A 15,110-nucleotide genomic window follows, 5' to 3' on the forward strand; every position below is an offset into this window, starting at 1 on the left:
CACTTGTCTCCTCAGCCCAACCTTATCGTTCATTCAATTGCTTGGCTAGATGCTTGTCAAATGTTATGAACTAGCTGTTCTGTCGTTTACATCTGATGGGGGAGAGTCTAGCAATGTTTCCAATAGTGGGGAACTCTGAGACCAGAGGGCACAGGACATACCTTTAGAATAGAGGTGAGGAGTTTTTTTAGGCAGATGGTTCAAAAGTTCAAAGTAAATTTATTATCAAAGTACATATCTGCCACCATATACAACCGAGATACATTTTCTTGTAGACATACAAAGTAAGTCCAAAAATCACAAAGGTATCAATGAAAGACTGCACCCAACGGGACGAATAAACATGAAAACGAGGAGATTCTGCAGATGCTGGAAATCTAGAGCAATACGCACAAAATACAGGATGAATTCAGCAGGTCAAGCAGCACCAACTCTTCTTCAGGACTCCATTACCAACATGGCGGCCTTATCGCTCCTCTTTCGTGACGTCAGGCGGGAAACTCTCGGCTGGGGCATGACGTACGCACGTAACCGCCACTCGCACGGTCTTTGGCGCGCCTGCCTGGAATGGGCGTGGTCTCATTTGATTGACAGGCAGAGGGGACACCCCTCCATGAGTAAACAAGTGGTGGGCGCCGGGTGGTCGGCGTGCGGCTGAATCGCCCGAAATTCAGCAGGTGTGCGGGTTCGGCCATTCCCACTCTGCTGGACGGATTCGGTAGCAGCGTCCCCCTCCGTGGTCTGGGGGCTCGGGCCGCGGCGTGACGTCACCGCGGTGAGTGGCGGGAGCGGGGCGGCGGAGCACGCGCAGCCGGACACGGGCCCGGTCCCGAGCCGCGGGAGCCTGGGCCTCGCCCTCGCCTGGTAGGCCCGCCGTTGAGTGGCAGCGACGGACGGACGGCCGGGGCACCGCGGCGGCGGAGGAAGATGCTGAAGATGGCGGAGAGTGGAGAAGGTGAGGTGGGGGGGGGGGTGGGGAGGAGGGAGTCGGGGCCGTTCCCAGGCCCATAGACCCGAGAAAGGGCAGGGAGATGGGGGGGGGGATGGAGAGGAGGGAGTCGGGGCCGTTCCCAGGCCCATAGACCCGAGAGAGGGCAGGGAGATGGGGGGGGGATGGAGAGGAGGGAGTCGGGGCCGTTCCCAGGCCCATAGACCCGAAAAGGGCAGGGAGATGGGGGGGTGGAGAGGAGGGAGTCGGGGCCGTTCCCAGGCCCATAGACCCGAAAAGGGCAGGGAGATGGGGGGGTGGACAGGAGGGAGTCGGGGCCGTTCCCAGGCCCATAGACCCGAGAAAGGGCAGGGAGATTGGGGGGTGGAGAGGAGGGAGTCGGGGCCGTTCCCAGGCCCATAGACCCGAGGAAGGGCAGGGAGATGGGGTGGGGGGGAGAGAGGAGGGAGTCGGGGCTGTTCCCAGGCCCATAGACCCGATAAAGGGCAGGGAGATGGGGGGGGGTGGGGAGGAGGGAGTCGGGGCCGTTCCCAGGCCCATAGACCCGATAAAGGGCAGGGAGATGGGGGGGGAGGTGGAGATGAGGGAGTCGGGGCCGTTCCCAGGCCCATAGACCCGATAAAGGGCAGGGAGATTGGGGGGTGGAGAGGAGGGAGTCGGGGCTGTTCCCAGGCCCATAGACCCGAGGAAGGGCAGGGAGATGGGGTGGGGGGGAGAGAGGAGGGAGTCGGGGCCGTTCCCAGGCCCATAGACCCGATAAAGGGCAGGGAGATGGGGGGGGTGGGGAGGAGGGAGTCGGGGCCGTTCCCAGGCCCATAGACCCGATAAAGAGCAGGGAGATGGGGGGGGGAGGTGGAGAGGAGGGAGTCGGGGCCGTTCCCAGGCCCATAGACCCGATAAAGGGCAAGGAGATGGGGGGGGAGGTGGAGAGGAGGGAGTCGGGGCCGTTCCCAGGCCCATAGACCCGAGGAAGGGCAGGGAGATGGGGGGGGAGGTGATGAGGAGGGAGTCGGGGCCGTTCCCAGGCCCAGAGACCCGATAAAGGGCAGGGAGATGGGGGGGGGTGGGGAGGAGGGAGTCGGGGCCGTTCCCAGGCCCATAGACCCGATAAAGGGCAGGGAGATGGGGGGGGAGGTGGAGAGGAGGGAGTCGGGGCCGTTCCCAGGCCCATAGACCCGATAAAGGGCAGGGAGATGGGGGGGGGAGGTGGAGAGGAGGGAGTCGGGGCCGTTCCCAGGCCCATAGACCCGAGGAAGGGCAGGGAGATGGGGTGGGGGGGAGAGAGGAGGGAGTCGGGGCTGTTCCCAGGCCCATAGACCCGAGAAAGGGCAGGGAGATGGGGGGGTGGAGAGGAGGGAGTTGGGGCCGTTCCCAGGCCCATAGACCCGATAAAGGGCAGGGAGATGGGGGGGGGGATGGAGAGGAGGGAGTCGGGGCCGTTCCCAGGCCCATAGACCCGAGAAAGGGCAGGGAGATGGGGGGGGGATGAGAGAGGAGGGAGTCGGGGCCGTTCCCAGGCCCATAGACCCGAGAAAGGGCAGGGAGATGGGGGGGGTGGAGAGGAGGGAGTTGGGGCCGTTCTCAGGCCCATAGACCCGATAAAGGGCAGGGAGATGGGGGGGGGGGTGGAGAGGAGGGAGTCGGGGCTGTTCCCAGATGCATAGACCCGAGATAGGGCAGGAAGATGGGGGGGGTGGAGAGGAGGGAGTCGGGGCCGTTCCCAGGCCCATAGACCCGAGATAGGGCAGGGAGATGGGGGGGGGGGGGTGGAGAGGAGGGAGTCGGGGCCGTTCCCAGGCCCATAGAGCCGATAAAGGGCAGGGAGATGGGGGATGGTGGGGGTGGAGATGAGGGAGTCGGGGCTGTTCCCAGGCCCATAGACCCGAGAAAGGGCAGGGAGATGGGGGGGGTGGAGAGGAGGGAGTTGGGGCCGTTCTCAGGCCCATAGACCCGAGAAAGGGCAGGGAGATGGGGGGGGTGGAGAGGAGGGAGTTGGGGCCGTTCCCAGGCCCATAGACCCGATAAAGGGCAGGGAGATGGGGGGGGGGTGGAGATGAGGGAGTCGGGGCCGTTCCCAGGCCCATAGAGCCGAGAAAGGGCAGGGAGATGGGGGAGTGGAGAGGAGGGAGTCGGGGCCGTTCCCAGGCCCATAGACCCGAGGAAGGGCAGGGCGATGGGGTGGGGGGGAGAGAGGAGGGAGTCGGGGCTGTTCCCAGGCCCATAGACCCGAGGAAGGGCAGGGAGATGGGGTGGGGGGGAGAGAGGAGGGAGTCGGGGCTGTTCCCAGGCCCATAGACCCGAGATAGGGCAGGGAGATGGGGGGGGGGGGTGGAGAGGAGGGAGCCGTTCCCGTTCCCAGGCCCATAGAGCCGATAAAGGGCAGGGAGATGGGGGATGGTGGGGGTGGAGATGAGGGAGTCGGGGCCGTTCCCAGGCCCATAGACCCGAGGAAGGGCAGGGAGATGGGGGAGTGGAGAGGAGGGAGTCGGGGCCGTTCCCAGGCCCATAGACCCGAGGAAGGGCAGGGAGATGGGGGGGGAGGTGATGAGGAGGGAGTCGGGGCCGTTCCCAGGCCCAGAGACCCGATAAAGGGCAGGGAGATGGGGGGGGGGTGGGGAGGAGGGAGTCGGGGCCGTTCCCAGGCCCATAGACCCGATAAAGGGCAGGGAGATGGGGGGGGAGGTGGAGAGGAGGGAGTCGGGGCCGTTCCCAGGCCCATAGACCCGATAAAGGGCAGGGAGATGGGGGGGGGAGGTGGAGAGGAGGGAGTCGGGGCCGTTCCCAGGCCCATAGACCCGAGGAAGGGCAGGGAGATGGGGTGGGGGGGAGAGAGGAGGGAGTCGGGGCTGTTCCCAGGCCCATAGACCCGAGAAAGGGCAGGGAGATGGGGGGGTGGAGAGGAGGGAGTTGGGGCCGTTCCCAGGCCCATAGACCCGAGAAAGGGCAGGGAGATGGGGGGGGGGATGGAGAGGAGGGAGTCGGGGCCGTTCCCAGGCCCATAGACCCGAGAAAGGGCAGGGAGATGGGGGGGGGATGAGAGAGGAGGGAGTCGGGGCCGTTCCCAGGCCCATAGACCCGAGAAAGGGCAGGGAGATGGGGGGGGTGGAGAGGAGGGAGTTGGGGCCGTTCTCAGGCCCATAGACCCGATAAAGGGCAGGGAGATGGGGGGGGGGGTGGAGAGGAGGGAGTCGGGGCTGTTCCCAGATGCATAGACCCGAGATAGGGCAGGAAGATGGGGGGGGTGGAGAGGAGGGAGTCGGGGCCGTTCCCAGGCCCATAGACCCGAGATAGGGCAGGGAGATGGGGGGGGGGGGGTGGAGAGGAGGGAGTCGGGGCCGTTCCCAGGCCCATAGAGCCGATAAAGGGCAGGGGGATGGTGGGGGTGGAGATGAGGGAGTCGGGGCTGTTCCCAGGCCCATAGACCCGAGAAAGGGCAGGGAGATGGGGGGGGTGGAGAGGAGGGAGTTGGGGCCGTTCTCAGGCCCATAGACCCGAGAAAGGGCAGGGAGATGGGGGGGGTGGAGAGGAGGGAGTTGGGGCCGTTCCCAGGCCCATAGACCCGAGATAGGGCAGGGAGATGGGGGGGGGGGGTGGAGAGGAGGGAGTCGGGGCCGTTCCCAGGCCCATAGAGCCGATAAAGGGCAGGGAGATGGGGGATGGTGGGGGTGGAGATGAGGGAGTCGGGGCTGTTCCCAGGCCCATAGACCCGAGAAAGGGCAGGGAGATGGGGGGGGTGGAGAGGAGGGAGTCGGGGCTGTTCCCAGGCCCATAGACCCGAGAAAGGGCAGGGAGATGGGGGGGGTGGAGAGGAGGGAGTTGTGGCCGTTCTCAGCCCCATAGACCCGATAAAGGGCAGGGAGATGGGGGGGGGTGGAGAGGAGGGAGTCGGGGCTGTTCCCAGATGCATAGACCCGAGATAGGGCAGGAAGATGGGGGGGGTGGAGAGGAGGGAGTCGGGGCCGTTCCCAGGCCCATAGACCCGAGATAGGGCAGGGAGATGGGGGGGGGGGGTGGAGAGGAGGGAGCCGTTCCCGTTCCCAGGCCCATAGAGCCGATAAAGGGCAGGGAGATGGGGGATGGTGGGGGTGGAGATGAGGGAGTCGGGGCCGTTCCCAGGCCCATAGACCCGAGGAAGGGCAGGGAGATGGGGGAGTGGAGAGGAGGGAGTCGGGGCCGTTCCCAGGCCCATAGACCCGAGGAAGGGCAGGGAGATGGGGGGGGGGGGGTGGAGAGGAGGGAGTCGGGGCCGTTCCCAGATGCATAGACCCGAGATAGGGCAGGAAGATGGGGGGGGGGTGGAGAGGAGGGAGTCGGGGCCGTTCCCAGGCCCATAGAGCCGATAAAGGGCAGGGAGATGGGGGGGGGGGTGGAGAGGAGGGAGTCGGGGCCGTTCCCAGATGCATAGACCCGAGATAGGGCAGGAAGATGGGGGGGGGGGGTGGAGAGGAGGGAGTCGGGGCCGTTCCCAGGCCCATAGAGCCGATAAAGGGCAGGGAGATGGGGGATGGTGGGGGTGGAGATGAGGGAGTCGGGGCCGTTCCCAGGCCCATAGACCCGAGAAAGGGCAGGGAGATGGGGGAGTGGAGAGGAGGGAGTCGGGGCCGTTCCCAGGCCCATAGACCCGAGAAAGGGCAGGGGGATGGGGGAGTGGAGAGGAGGGAGTCGGGGCCGTTCCCAGGCCCATAGACCCGAGATAGGGCAGGGAGATGGGGGGGGGGGGGTGGAGAGGAGGGAGTCGGGGCCGTTCCCAGGCCCATAGAGCCGATAAAGGGCAGGGAGATGGGGGATGGTGGGGGTGGAGATGAGGGAGTCGGGGCTGTTCCCAGGCCCATAGACCCGAGAAAGGGCAGGGAGGTGGGGGGGGTGGAGAGGAGGGAGTCGGGGCCGTTCCCAGGCCCATAGAGCCGATAAAGGGCAGGGAGATGGGGGAGTGGAGAGGAGGGAGTCGGGGCCGTTCCCAGGCCCATAGACTCGAGAAAGGGCAGGGAGATGGGGTGGGGGGGAGAGAGGAGGGAGTCGGGGCTGTTCCCAGGCCCATAGACCCAAGAAAGGGCAGGGAGATGGGGGGGTGGAGAGGAGGGAGTTGGGGCCGTTCTCAGGCCCATAGACCCGATAAAGGGCAGGGAGATGGGGGGGGGGGGTGGAGAGGAGGGAGTCGGGGCCGTTCCCAGATGCATAGACCCGAGATAGGGCAGGAAGATGGGGGGGGTGGAGAGGAGGGAGTCGGGGCCGTTCCCAGGCCCATAGAGCCGAGAAAGGGCAGGGAGATGGGGGATGGTGGGGGTGGAGATGAGGGAGTCGGGGCCGTTCCCAGGCCCATAGACCCGAGGAAGGGCAGGGCGATGGGGTGGGGGGGAGAGAGGAGGGAGTCGGGGCTGTTCCCGGGCCCATAGACCCGAGGAAGGGCAGGGAGATGGGGTGGGGGGGAGAGAGGAGGGAGTCGGGGCTGTTCCCAGGCCCATAGACCCGAGAAAGGGCAGGGAGATGGGGGGGTGGAGAGGAGGGAGTTGGGGCCGTTCCCAGGCCCATAGACCCGAGAAAGGGCAGGGAGATGGGGGGGGGGGATGGAGAGGAGGGAGTCGGGGCCGTTCCCAGGCCCATAGACCCGAGGAAGGGCAGGGAGATGGGGGGGGAGGTGATGAGGAGGGAGTCGGGGCCGTTCCCAGGCCCAGAGACCCGATAAAGGGCAGGGAGATGGGGGGGGGTGGGGAGGAGGGAGTCGGGGCCGTTCCCAGGCCCATAGACCCGATAAAGGGCAGGGAGATGGGGGGGGAGGTGGAGAGGAGGGAGTCGGGGCCGTTCCCAGGCCCATAGACCCGATAAAGGGCAGGGAGATGGGGGGGGGAGGTGGAGAGGAGGGAGTCGGGGCCGTTCCCAGGCCCATAGACCCGAGGAAGGGCAGGGAGATGGGGTGGGGGGGAGAGAGGAGGGAGTCGGGGCTGTTCCCAGGCCCATAGACCCGAGAAAGGGCAGGGAGATGGGGGGGTGGAGAGGAGGGAGTTGGGGCCGTTCCCAGGCCCATAGACCCGAGAAAGGGCAGGGAGATGGGGGGGGGGATGGAGAGGAGGGAGTCGGGGCCGTTCCCAGGCCCATAGACCCGAGAAAGGGCAGGGAGATGGGGGGGGGATGAGAGAGGAGGGAGTCGGGGCCGTTCCCAGGCCCATAGACCCGAGAAAGGGCAGGGAGATGGGGGGGGTGGAGAGGAGGGAGTTGGGGCCGTTCTCAGGCCCATAGACCCGATAAAGGGCAGGGAGATGGGGGGGGGGGGTGGAGAGGAGGGAGTCGGGGCTGTTCCCAGATGCATAGACCCGAGATAGGGCAGGAAGATGGGGGGGGTGGAGAGGAGGGAGTCGGGGCCGTTCCCAGGCCCATAGACCCGAGATAGGGCAGGGAGATGGGGGGGGGGGGGTGGAGAGGAGGGAGTCGGGGCCGTTCCCAGGCCCATAGAGCCGATAAAGGGCAGGGGGATGGTGGGGGTGGAGATGAGGGAGTCGGGGCTGTTCCCAGGCCCATAGACCCGAGAAAGGGCAGGGAGATGGGGGGGGTGGAGAGGAGGGAGTTGGGGCCGTTCTCAGGCCCATAGACCCGAGAAAGGGCAGGGAGATGGGGGGGGTGGAGAGGAGGGAGTTGGGGCCGTTCCCAGGCCCATAGACCCGAGATAGGGCAGGGAGATGGGGGGGGGGGGGTGGAGAGGAGGGAGTCGGGGCCGTTCCCAGGCCCATAGAGCCGATAAAGGGCAGGGAGATGGGGGATGGTGGGGGTGGAGATGAGGGAGTCGGGGCTGTTCCCAGGCCCATAGACCCGAGAAAGGGCAGGGAGATGGGGGGGGTGGAGAGGAGGGAGTCGGGGCTGTTCCCAGGCCCATAGACCCGAGAAAGGGCAGGGAGATGGGGGGGGTGGAGAGGAGGGAGTTGTGGCCGTTCTCAGCCCCATAGACCCGATAAAGGGCAGGGAGATGGGGGGGGGGTGGAGAGGAGGGAGTCGGGGCTGTTCCCAGATGCATAGACCCGAGATAGGGCAGGAAGATGGGGGGGGTGGAGAGGAGGGAGTCGGGGCCGTTCCCAGGCCCATAGACCCGAGATAGGGCAGGGAGATGGGGGGGGGGGTGGAGAGGAGGGAGCCGTTCCCGTTCCCAGGCCCATAGAGCCGATAAAGGGCAGGGAGATGGGGGATGGTGGGGGTGGAGATGAGGGAGTCGGGGCCGTTCCCAGGCCCATAGACCCGAGGAAGGGCAGGGAGATGGGGGAGTGGAGAGGAGGGAGTCGGGGCCGTTCCCAGGCCCATAGACCCGAGGAAGGGCAGGGAGATGGGGGGGGGGGGTGGAGAGGAGGGAGTCGGGGCCGTTCCCAGATGCATAGACCCGAGATAGGGCAGGAAGATGGGGGGGGGGTGGAGAGGAGGGAGTCGGGGCCGTTCCCAGGCCCATAGAGCCGATAAAGGGCAGGGAGATGGGGGGGGGGTGGAGAGGAGGGAGTCGGGGCCGTTCCCAGATGCATAGACCCGAGATAGGGCAGGAAGATGGGGGGGGGGGGGTGGAGAGGAGGGAGTCGGGGCCGTTCCCAGGCCCATAGAGCCGATAAAGGGCAGGGAGATGGGGGATGGTGGGGGTGGAGATGAGGGAGTCGGGGCCGTTCCCAGGCCCATAGACCCGAGAAAGGGCAGGGAGATGGGGGAGTGGAGAGGAGGGAGTCGGGGCCGTTCCCAGGCCCATAGACCCGAGAAAGGGCAGGGGGATGGGGGAGTGGAGAGGAGGGAGTCGGGGCCGTTCCCAGGCCCATAGACCCGAGATAGGGCAGGGAGATGGGGGGGGGGGTGGAGAGGAGGGAGTCGGGGCCGTTCCCAGGCCCATAGAGCCGATAAAGGGCAGGGAGATGGGGGATGGTGGGGGTGGAGATGAGGGAGTCGGGGCTGTTCCCAGGCCCATAGACCCGAGAAAGGGCAGGGAGGTGGGGGGGGTGGAGAGGAGGGAGTCGGGGCCGTTCCCAGGCCCATAGAGCCGATAAAGGGCAGGGAGATGGGGGAGTGGAGAGGAGGGAGTCGGGGCCGTTCCCAGGCCCATAGACTCGAGAAAGGGCAGGGAGATGGGGTGGGGGGGAGAGAGGAGGGAGTCGGGGCTGTTCCCAGGCCCATAGACCCAAGAAAGGGCAGGGAGATGGGGGGGTGGAGAGGAGGGAGTTGGGGCCGTTCTCAGGCCCATAGACCCGATAAAGGGCAGGGAGATGGGGGGGGGGTGGAGAGGAGGGAGTCGGGGCCGTTCCCAGATGCATAGACCCGAGATAGGGCAGGAAGATGGGGGGGGTGGAGAGGAGGGAGTCGGGGCCGTTCCCAGGCCCATAGAGCCGAGAAAGGGCAGGGAGATGGGGGATGGTGGGGGTGGAGATGAGGGAGTCGGGGCCATTCCCAGGCCCATAGACCCGAGGAAGGGCAGGGCGATGGGGTGGGGGGGAGAGAGGAGGGAGTCGGGGCTGTTCCCGGGCCCATAGACCCGAGGAAGGGCAGGGAGATGGGGTGGGGGGGAGAGAGGAGGGAGTCGGGGCTGTTCCCAGGCCCATAGACCCGAGAAAGGGCAGGGAGATGGGGGGGTGGAGAGGAGGGAGTTGGGGCCGTTCCCAGGCCCATAGACCCGAGAAAGGGCAGGGAGATGGGGGGGGGGGATGGAGAGGAGGGAGTCGGGGCCGTTCCCAGGCCCATAGACCCGAGAAAGGGCAGGGAGATGGGGGGGGGATGAGAGAGGAGGGAGTCGGGGCCGTTCCCAGATCCATAGACCCGAGAAAGGGCAGGGAGATGGGGGGGGTGGAGATGAGGGAGTCGGGGCCGTTCCCAGATCCATATACCCGAGAAAGGGCAGGGAGATGGGGGAGTGGAGAGGAGGGGAGTCGGGGCCGTTCCCAGGCCCATAGACCCGAGGAAGGGCAGGGAGATGGGGTGGGGGGGAGAGTGGAGGGAGTCGGGGCTGTTCCCAGGCCCATAGACCCGAGAAAGGGCAGGGAGATGGGGGGGTGGAGAGGAGGGAGTTGGGGCCGTTCTCAGGCCCATAGACCCGATAAAGGGCAGGGAGATGGGGGGGGGGGTGGAGAGGAGGGAGTCGGGGCCGTTCCCAGATGCATAGACCCGAGATAGGGCAGGAAGATGGGGGGGGTGGAGAGGAGGGAGTCGGGGCCGTTCCCAGGCCCATAGAGCCGATAAAGGGCAGGGAGATGGGGGATGGTGGGGGTGGAGATGAGGGAGTCGGGGCCGTTCCCAGGCCCATAGAACCGAGAAAGGGCAGGGAGATGGGGGGGAGGTGGAGAGGAGGGAGTCGGGGCTGTTCCCAGGCCCATAGACCCGAGAAAGGGCAGGGAGATGGGGGGGGGGGATGGAGATGAGGGAGTCGGGGCCGTTCCCAGGCCCATAGAGCCGAGAAAGGGCAGGGAGATGGGGGAGTGGAGAGGAGGGAGTCGGGGCCGTTCCCAGGCCCATAGACCCGAGGAAGGGCAGGAAGATGGGGGGGGTGGAGAGGAGGGAGTCGGGGCCGTTCCCAGATCCATAGACCCGAGAAAGAGCAGGGAGATGGGGGGGGGGGGATGGAGAGGAGGGAGTCGGGGCCGTTCCCAGGCCCATAGAACCGAGAAAGGGCAGGGAGATGGGGGGGAGGTGGAGAGGAGGGAGTCGGGGCTGTTCCCAGGCCCATAGACCCGAGAAAGGGCAGGGAGGTGGGGGGATGGAGAGGAGGGAGTCGGGGCCGTTCCCAGGCCCATAGACCCAAGAAAGGGCAGGGAGATGGGGGGGTGGAGAGGAGGGAGTTGGGGCCGTTCTCAGGCCCATAGACCCGATAAAGGGCAGGGAGATGGGGGGGGGGGGGTGGAGAGGAGGGAGTCGGGGCCGTTCCCAGATGCATAGACCCGAGATAGGGCAGGAAGATGGGGGGGGTGGAGAGGAGGGAGTCGGTGCCGTTCCCAGGCCCATAGAGCCGAGAAAGGGCAGGGAGATGGGGGATGGTGGGGGTGGAGATGAGGGAGTCGGGGCCGTTCCCAGGCCCATAGACCCGAGGAAGGGCAGGGCGATGGGGTGGGGGGGAGAGAGGAGGGAGTCGGGGCTGTTCCCGGGCCCATAGACCCGAGGAAGGGCAGGGAGATGGGGTGGGGGGGAGAGAGGAGGGAGTCGGGGCTGTTCCCAGGCCCATAGACCCGAGAAAGGGCAGGGAGATGGGGGGGTGGAGAGGAGGGAGTTGGGGCCGTTCCCAGGCCCATAGACCCGAGAAAGGGCAGGGAGATGGGGGGGGGGGATGGAGAGGAGGGAGTCGGGGCCGTTCCCAGGCCCATAGACCCGAGAAAGGGCAGGGAGATGGGGGGGGGATGAGAGAGGAGGGAGTCGGGGCCGTTCCCAGATCCATAGACCCGAGAAAGGGCAGGGAGATGGGGGGGGTGGAGATGAGGGAGTCGGGGCCGTTCCCAGATCCATATACCCGAGAAAGGGCAGGGAGATGGGGGAGTGGAGAGGAGGGAGTCGGGGCCGTTCCCAGGCCCATAGACCCGAGGAAGGGCAGGGAGATGGGGTGGGGGGGAGAGAGGAGGGAGTCGGGGCTGTTCCCAGGCCCATAGACCCGAGAAAGGGCAGGGAGATGGGGGGGTGGAGAGGAGGGAGTTGGGGCCGTTCTCAGGCCCATAGACCCGATAAAGGGCAGGGAGATGGGGGGGGGGTGGAGAGGAGGGAGTCGGGGCCGTTCCCAGATGCATAGACCCGAGATAGGGCAGGAAGATGGGGGGGGGGGTGGAGAGGAGGGAGTCGGGGCCGTTCCCAGGCCCATAGAGCCGATAAAGGGCAGGGAGATGGGGGATGGTGGGGGTGGAGATGAGGGAGTCGGGGCCGTTCCCAGATGCATAGACCCGAGATAGGGCAGGAAGATGGGGGGGGTGGAGAGGAGGGAGTCGGGGCCGTTCCCAGGCCCATAGAGCCGATAAAGGGCAGGGAGATGGGGGATGGTGGGGGTGGAGATGAGGGAGTCGGGGCCGTTCCCAGGCCCATAGAACCGAGAAAGGGCAGGGAGATGGGGGGGAGGTGGAGAGGAGGGAGTCGGGGCTGTTCCCAGGCCCATAGACCCGAGAAAGGGCAGGGAGATGGGGGGGGGGGATGGAGATGAGGGAGTCGGGGCCGTTCCCAGGCCCATAGACCCGAGGAAGGGCAGGGAGATGGGGTGGGGGGGAGAGAGGAGGGAGTCGGGGCTGTTCCCAGGCCCATAGACCCGAGAAAGGGCAGGGAGATGGGGGGGTGGAGAGGAGGGAGTTGGGGCCGTTCTCAGGCCCATAGACCCGATAAAGGGCAGGGAGATGGGGGGGGGGGTGGAGAGGAGGGAGTCGGGGCCGTTCCCAGATGCATAGACCCGAGATAGGGCAGGAAGATGGGGGGGGGGGTGGAGAGGAGGGAGTCGGGGCCGTTCCCAGGCCCACAGAGCCGATAAAGGGCAGGGAGATGGGGGATGGTGGGGGTGGAGATGAGGGAGTCGGGGCCGTTCCCAGGCCCATAGAGCCGAGAAAGGGCAGGGAGATGGGGGAGTGGAGAGGAGGGAGTCGGGGCCGTTCCCAGGCCCATAGACCCGAGGAAGGGCAGGGCGATGGGGTGGGGGGGAGAGAGGAGGGAGTCGGGGCTGTTCCCAGGCCCATAGACCCGAGGAAGGGCAGGGAGATGGGGTGGGGGGGAGAGAGGAGGGAGTCGGGGCTGTTCCCAGGCCCATAGACCCGAGAAAGGGCAGGGAGATGGGGGGGTGGAGAGGAGGGAGTTGGGGCCGTTCTCAGGCCCATAGACCCGATAAAGGGCAGGGAGATGGGGGGGGGGGGGTGGAGAGGAGGGAGTCGGGGCCGTTCCCAGATGCATAGACCCGAGATAGGGCAGGAAGATGGGGGGGGTGGAGAGGAGGGAGTCGGGGCCGTTCCCAGGCCCATAGAGCCGATAAAGGGCAGGGAGATGGGGGATGGTGGGGGTGGAGATGAGGGAGTCGGGGCCGTTCCCAGGCCCATAGAACCGAGAAAGGGCAGGGAGATGGGGGGGAGGTGGAGAGGAGGGAGTCGGGGCTGTTCCCAGGCCCATAGACCCGAGAAAGGGCAGGGAGATGGGGGGGGGGGATGGAGATGAGGGAGTCGGGGCCGTTCCCAGGCCCATAGAGCCGAGAAAGGGCAGGGAGATGGGGGAGTGGAGAGGAGGGAGTCGGGGCCGTTCCCAGGCCCATAGACCCGAGGAAGGGCAGGAAGATGGGGGGGGTGGAGAGGAGGGAGTCGGGGCCGTTCCCAGATCCATAGACCCGAGAAAGAGCAGGGAGATGGGGGGGGGGGGATGGAGAGGAGGGAGTCGGGGCCGTTCCCAGGCCCATAGAACCGAGAAAGGGCAGGGAGATGGGGGGGAGGTGGAGAGGAGGGAGTCGGGGCTGTTCCCAGGCCCATAGACCCGAGAAAGGGCAGGGAGGTGGGGGGATGGAGAGGAGGGAGTCGGGGCCGTTCCCAGGCCCATAGACCCAAGAAAGGGCAGGGAGATGGGGGGGTGGAGAGGAGGGAGTTGGGGCCGTTCTCAGGCCCATAGACCCGATAAAGGGCAGGGAGATGGGGGGGGGGGGTGGAGAGGAGGGAGTCGGGGCCGTTCCCAGATGCATAGACCCGAGATAGGGCAGGAAGATGGGGGGCGTGGAGAGGAGGGAGTCGGTGCCGTTCCCAGGCCCATAGAGCCGAGAAAGGGCAGGGAGATGGGGGATGGTGGGGGTGGAGATGAGGGAGTCGGGGCCGTTCCCAGGCCCATAGACCCGAGGAAGGGCAGGGCGATGGGGTGGGGGGGAGAGAGGAGGGAGTCGGGGCTGTTCCCGGGCCCATAGACCCGAGGAAGGGCAGGGAGATGGGGTGGGGGGGAGAGAGGAGGGAGTCGGGGCTGTTCCCAGGCCCATAGACCCGAGAAAGGGCAGGGAGATGGGGGGGTGGAGAGGAGGGAGTTGGGGCCGTTCCCAGGCCCATAGACCCGAGAAAGGGCAGGGAGATGGGGGGGGGGGATGGAGAGGAGGGAGTCGGGGCCGTTCCCAGGCCCATAGACCCGAGAAAGGGCAGGGAGATGGGGGGGGGATGAGAGAGGAGGGAGTCGGGGCCGTTCCCAGATCCATAGACCCGAGAAAGGGCAGGGAGATGGGGGGGGTGGAGATGAGGGAGTCGGGGCCGTTCCCAGATCCATATACCCGAGAAAGGGCAGGGAGATGGGGGAGTGGAGAGGAGGGAGTCGGGGCCGTTCCCAGGCCCATAGACCCGAGGAAGGGCAGGGAGATGGGGTGGGGGGGAGAGAGGAGGGAGTCGGGGCTGTTCCCAGGCCCATAGACCCGAGAAAGGGCAGGGAGATGGGGGGGTGGAGAGGAGGGAGTTGGGGCCGTTCTCAGGCCCATAGACCCGATAAAGGGCAGGGAGATGGGGGGGGGGGTGGAGAGGAGGGAGTCGGGGCCGTTCCCAGATGCATAGACCCGAGATAGGGCAGGAAGATGGGGGGGGGGGTGGAGAGGAGGGAGTCGGGGCCGTTCCCAGGCCCATAGAGCCGATAAAGGGCAGGGAGATGGGGGATGGTGGGGGTGGAGATGAGGGAGTCGGGGCCGTTCCCAGATGCATAGACCCGAGATAGGGCAGGAAGATGGGGGGGGTGGAGAGGAGGGAGTCGGGGCCGTTCCCAGGCCCATAGAGCCGATAAAGGGCAGGGAGATGGGGGATGGTGGGGGTGGAGATGAGGGAGTCGGGGCCGTTCCCAGGCCCATAGAACCGAGAAAGGGCAGGGAGATGGGGGGGAGGTGGAGAGGAGGGAGTCGGGGCTGTTCCCAGGCCCATAGACCCGAGAAAGGGCAGGGAGATGGGGGGGGGGGATGGAGATGAGGGTCGGGGCCGTTCCCAGGCCCATAGAGCCGAGAAAGGGCAGGGAGATGGGGGAGTGGAGAGGAGGGAGTCGGGGCCGTTCCCAGGCCCATAGACCCGAGGAAGGGCAGGAAGATGGGGGGGGTGGAGAGGAGGGAGTCGGGGCCGTTCCCAGATCCATAGACCCGAGAAAGAGCAGGGAGATGGGGGGGGGGGGATGGAGAGGAGGGAGTCGGGGCCGTTCCCAGGCCCATAGAACCGAGAAAGGGCAGGGAGATGGGGGGGAGGTGGAGAGGAGGGAGTTGGGGCTGTTCCCAGGC

At 66.6% G+C, this 15,110-nt stretch overlaps 1 protein-coding gene across 5 annotated transcripts in view; it reads left to right on the forward strand.

Annotated features, from left to right (window-relative positions):
* The first annotated feature begins 335 nt into the window (after positions 1-335).
* Positions 336-15,110, forward strand: part of LOC132397039 (PHD finger protein 23-like) — a 56,038-nt gene continuing 41,263 nt past the window's right edge. For 2 of the 5 annotated variants that reach the window (XM_059975271.1, XM_059975272.1), the window contains exon 1: positions 336-955. In XM_059975271.1, coding sequence (XP_059831254.1) covers positions 928-955 — 28 coding nt within the window. In that variant the 5' untranslated portion in view covers positions 336-927. The remainder of the gene's footprint in view (positions 956-15,110) is intronic. The other 3 variants (XM_059975274.1, XM_059975275.1, XM_059975273.1) reach the window with 3 other exon arrangements.

Source organism: Hypanus sabinus, chromosome 7 (assembly GCF_030144855.1).
Source record: "Hypanus sabinus isolate sHypSab1 chromosome 7, sHypSab1.hap1, whole genome shotgun sequence".
Taxonomy (NCBI): domain Eukaryota; kingdom Metazoa; phylum Chordata; class Chondrichthyes; order Myliobatiformes; family Dasyatidae; genus Hypanus; species Hypanus sabinus.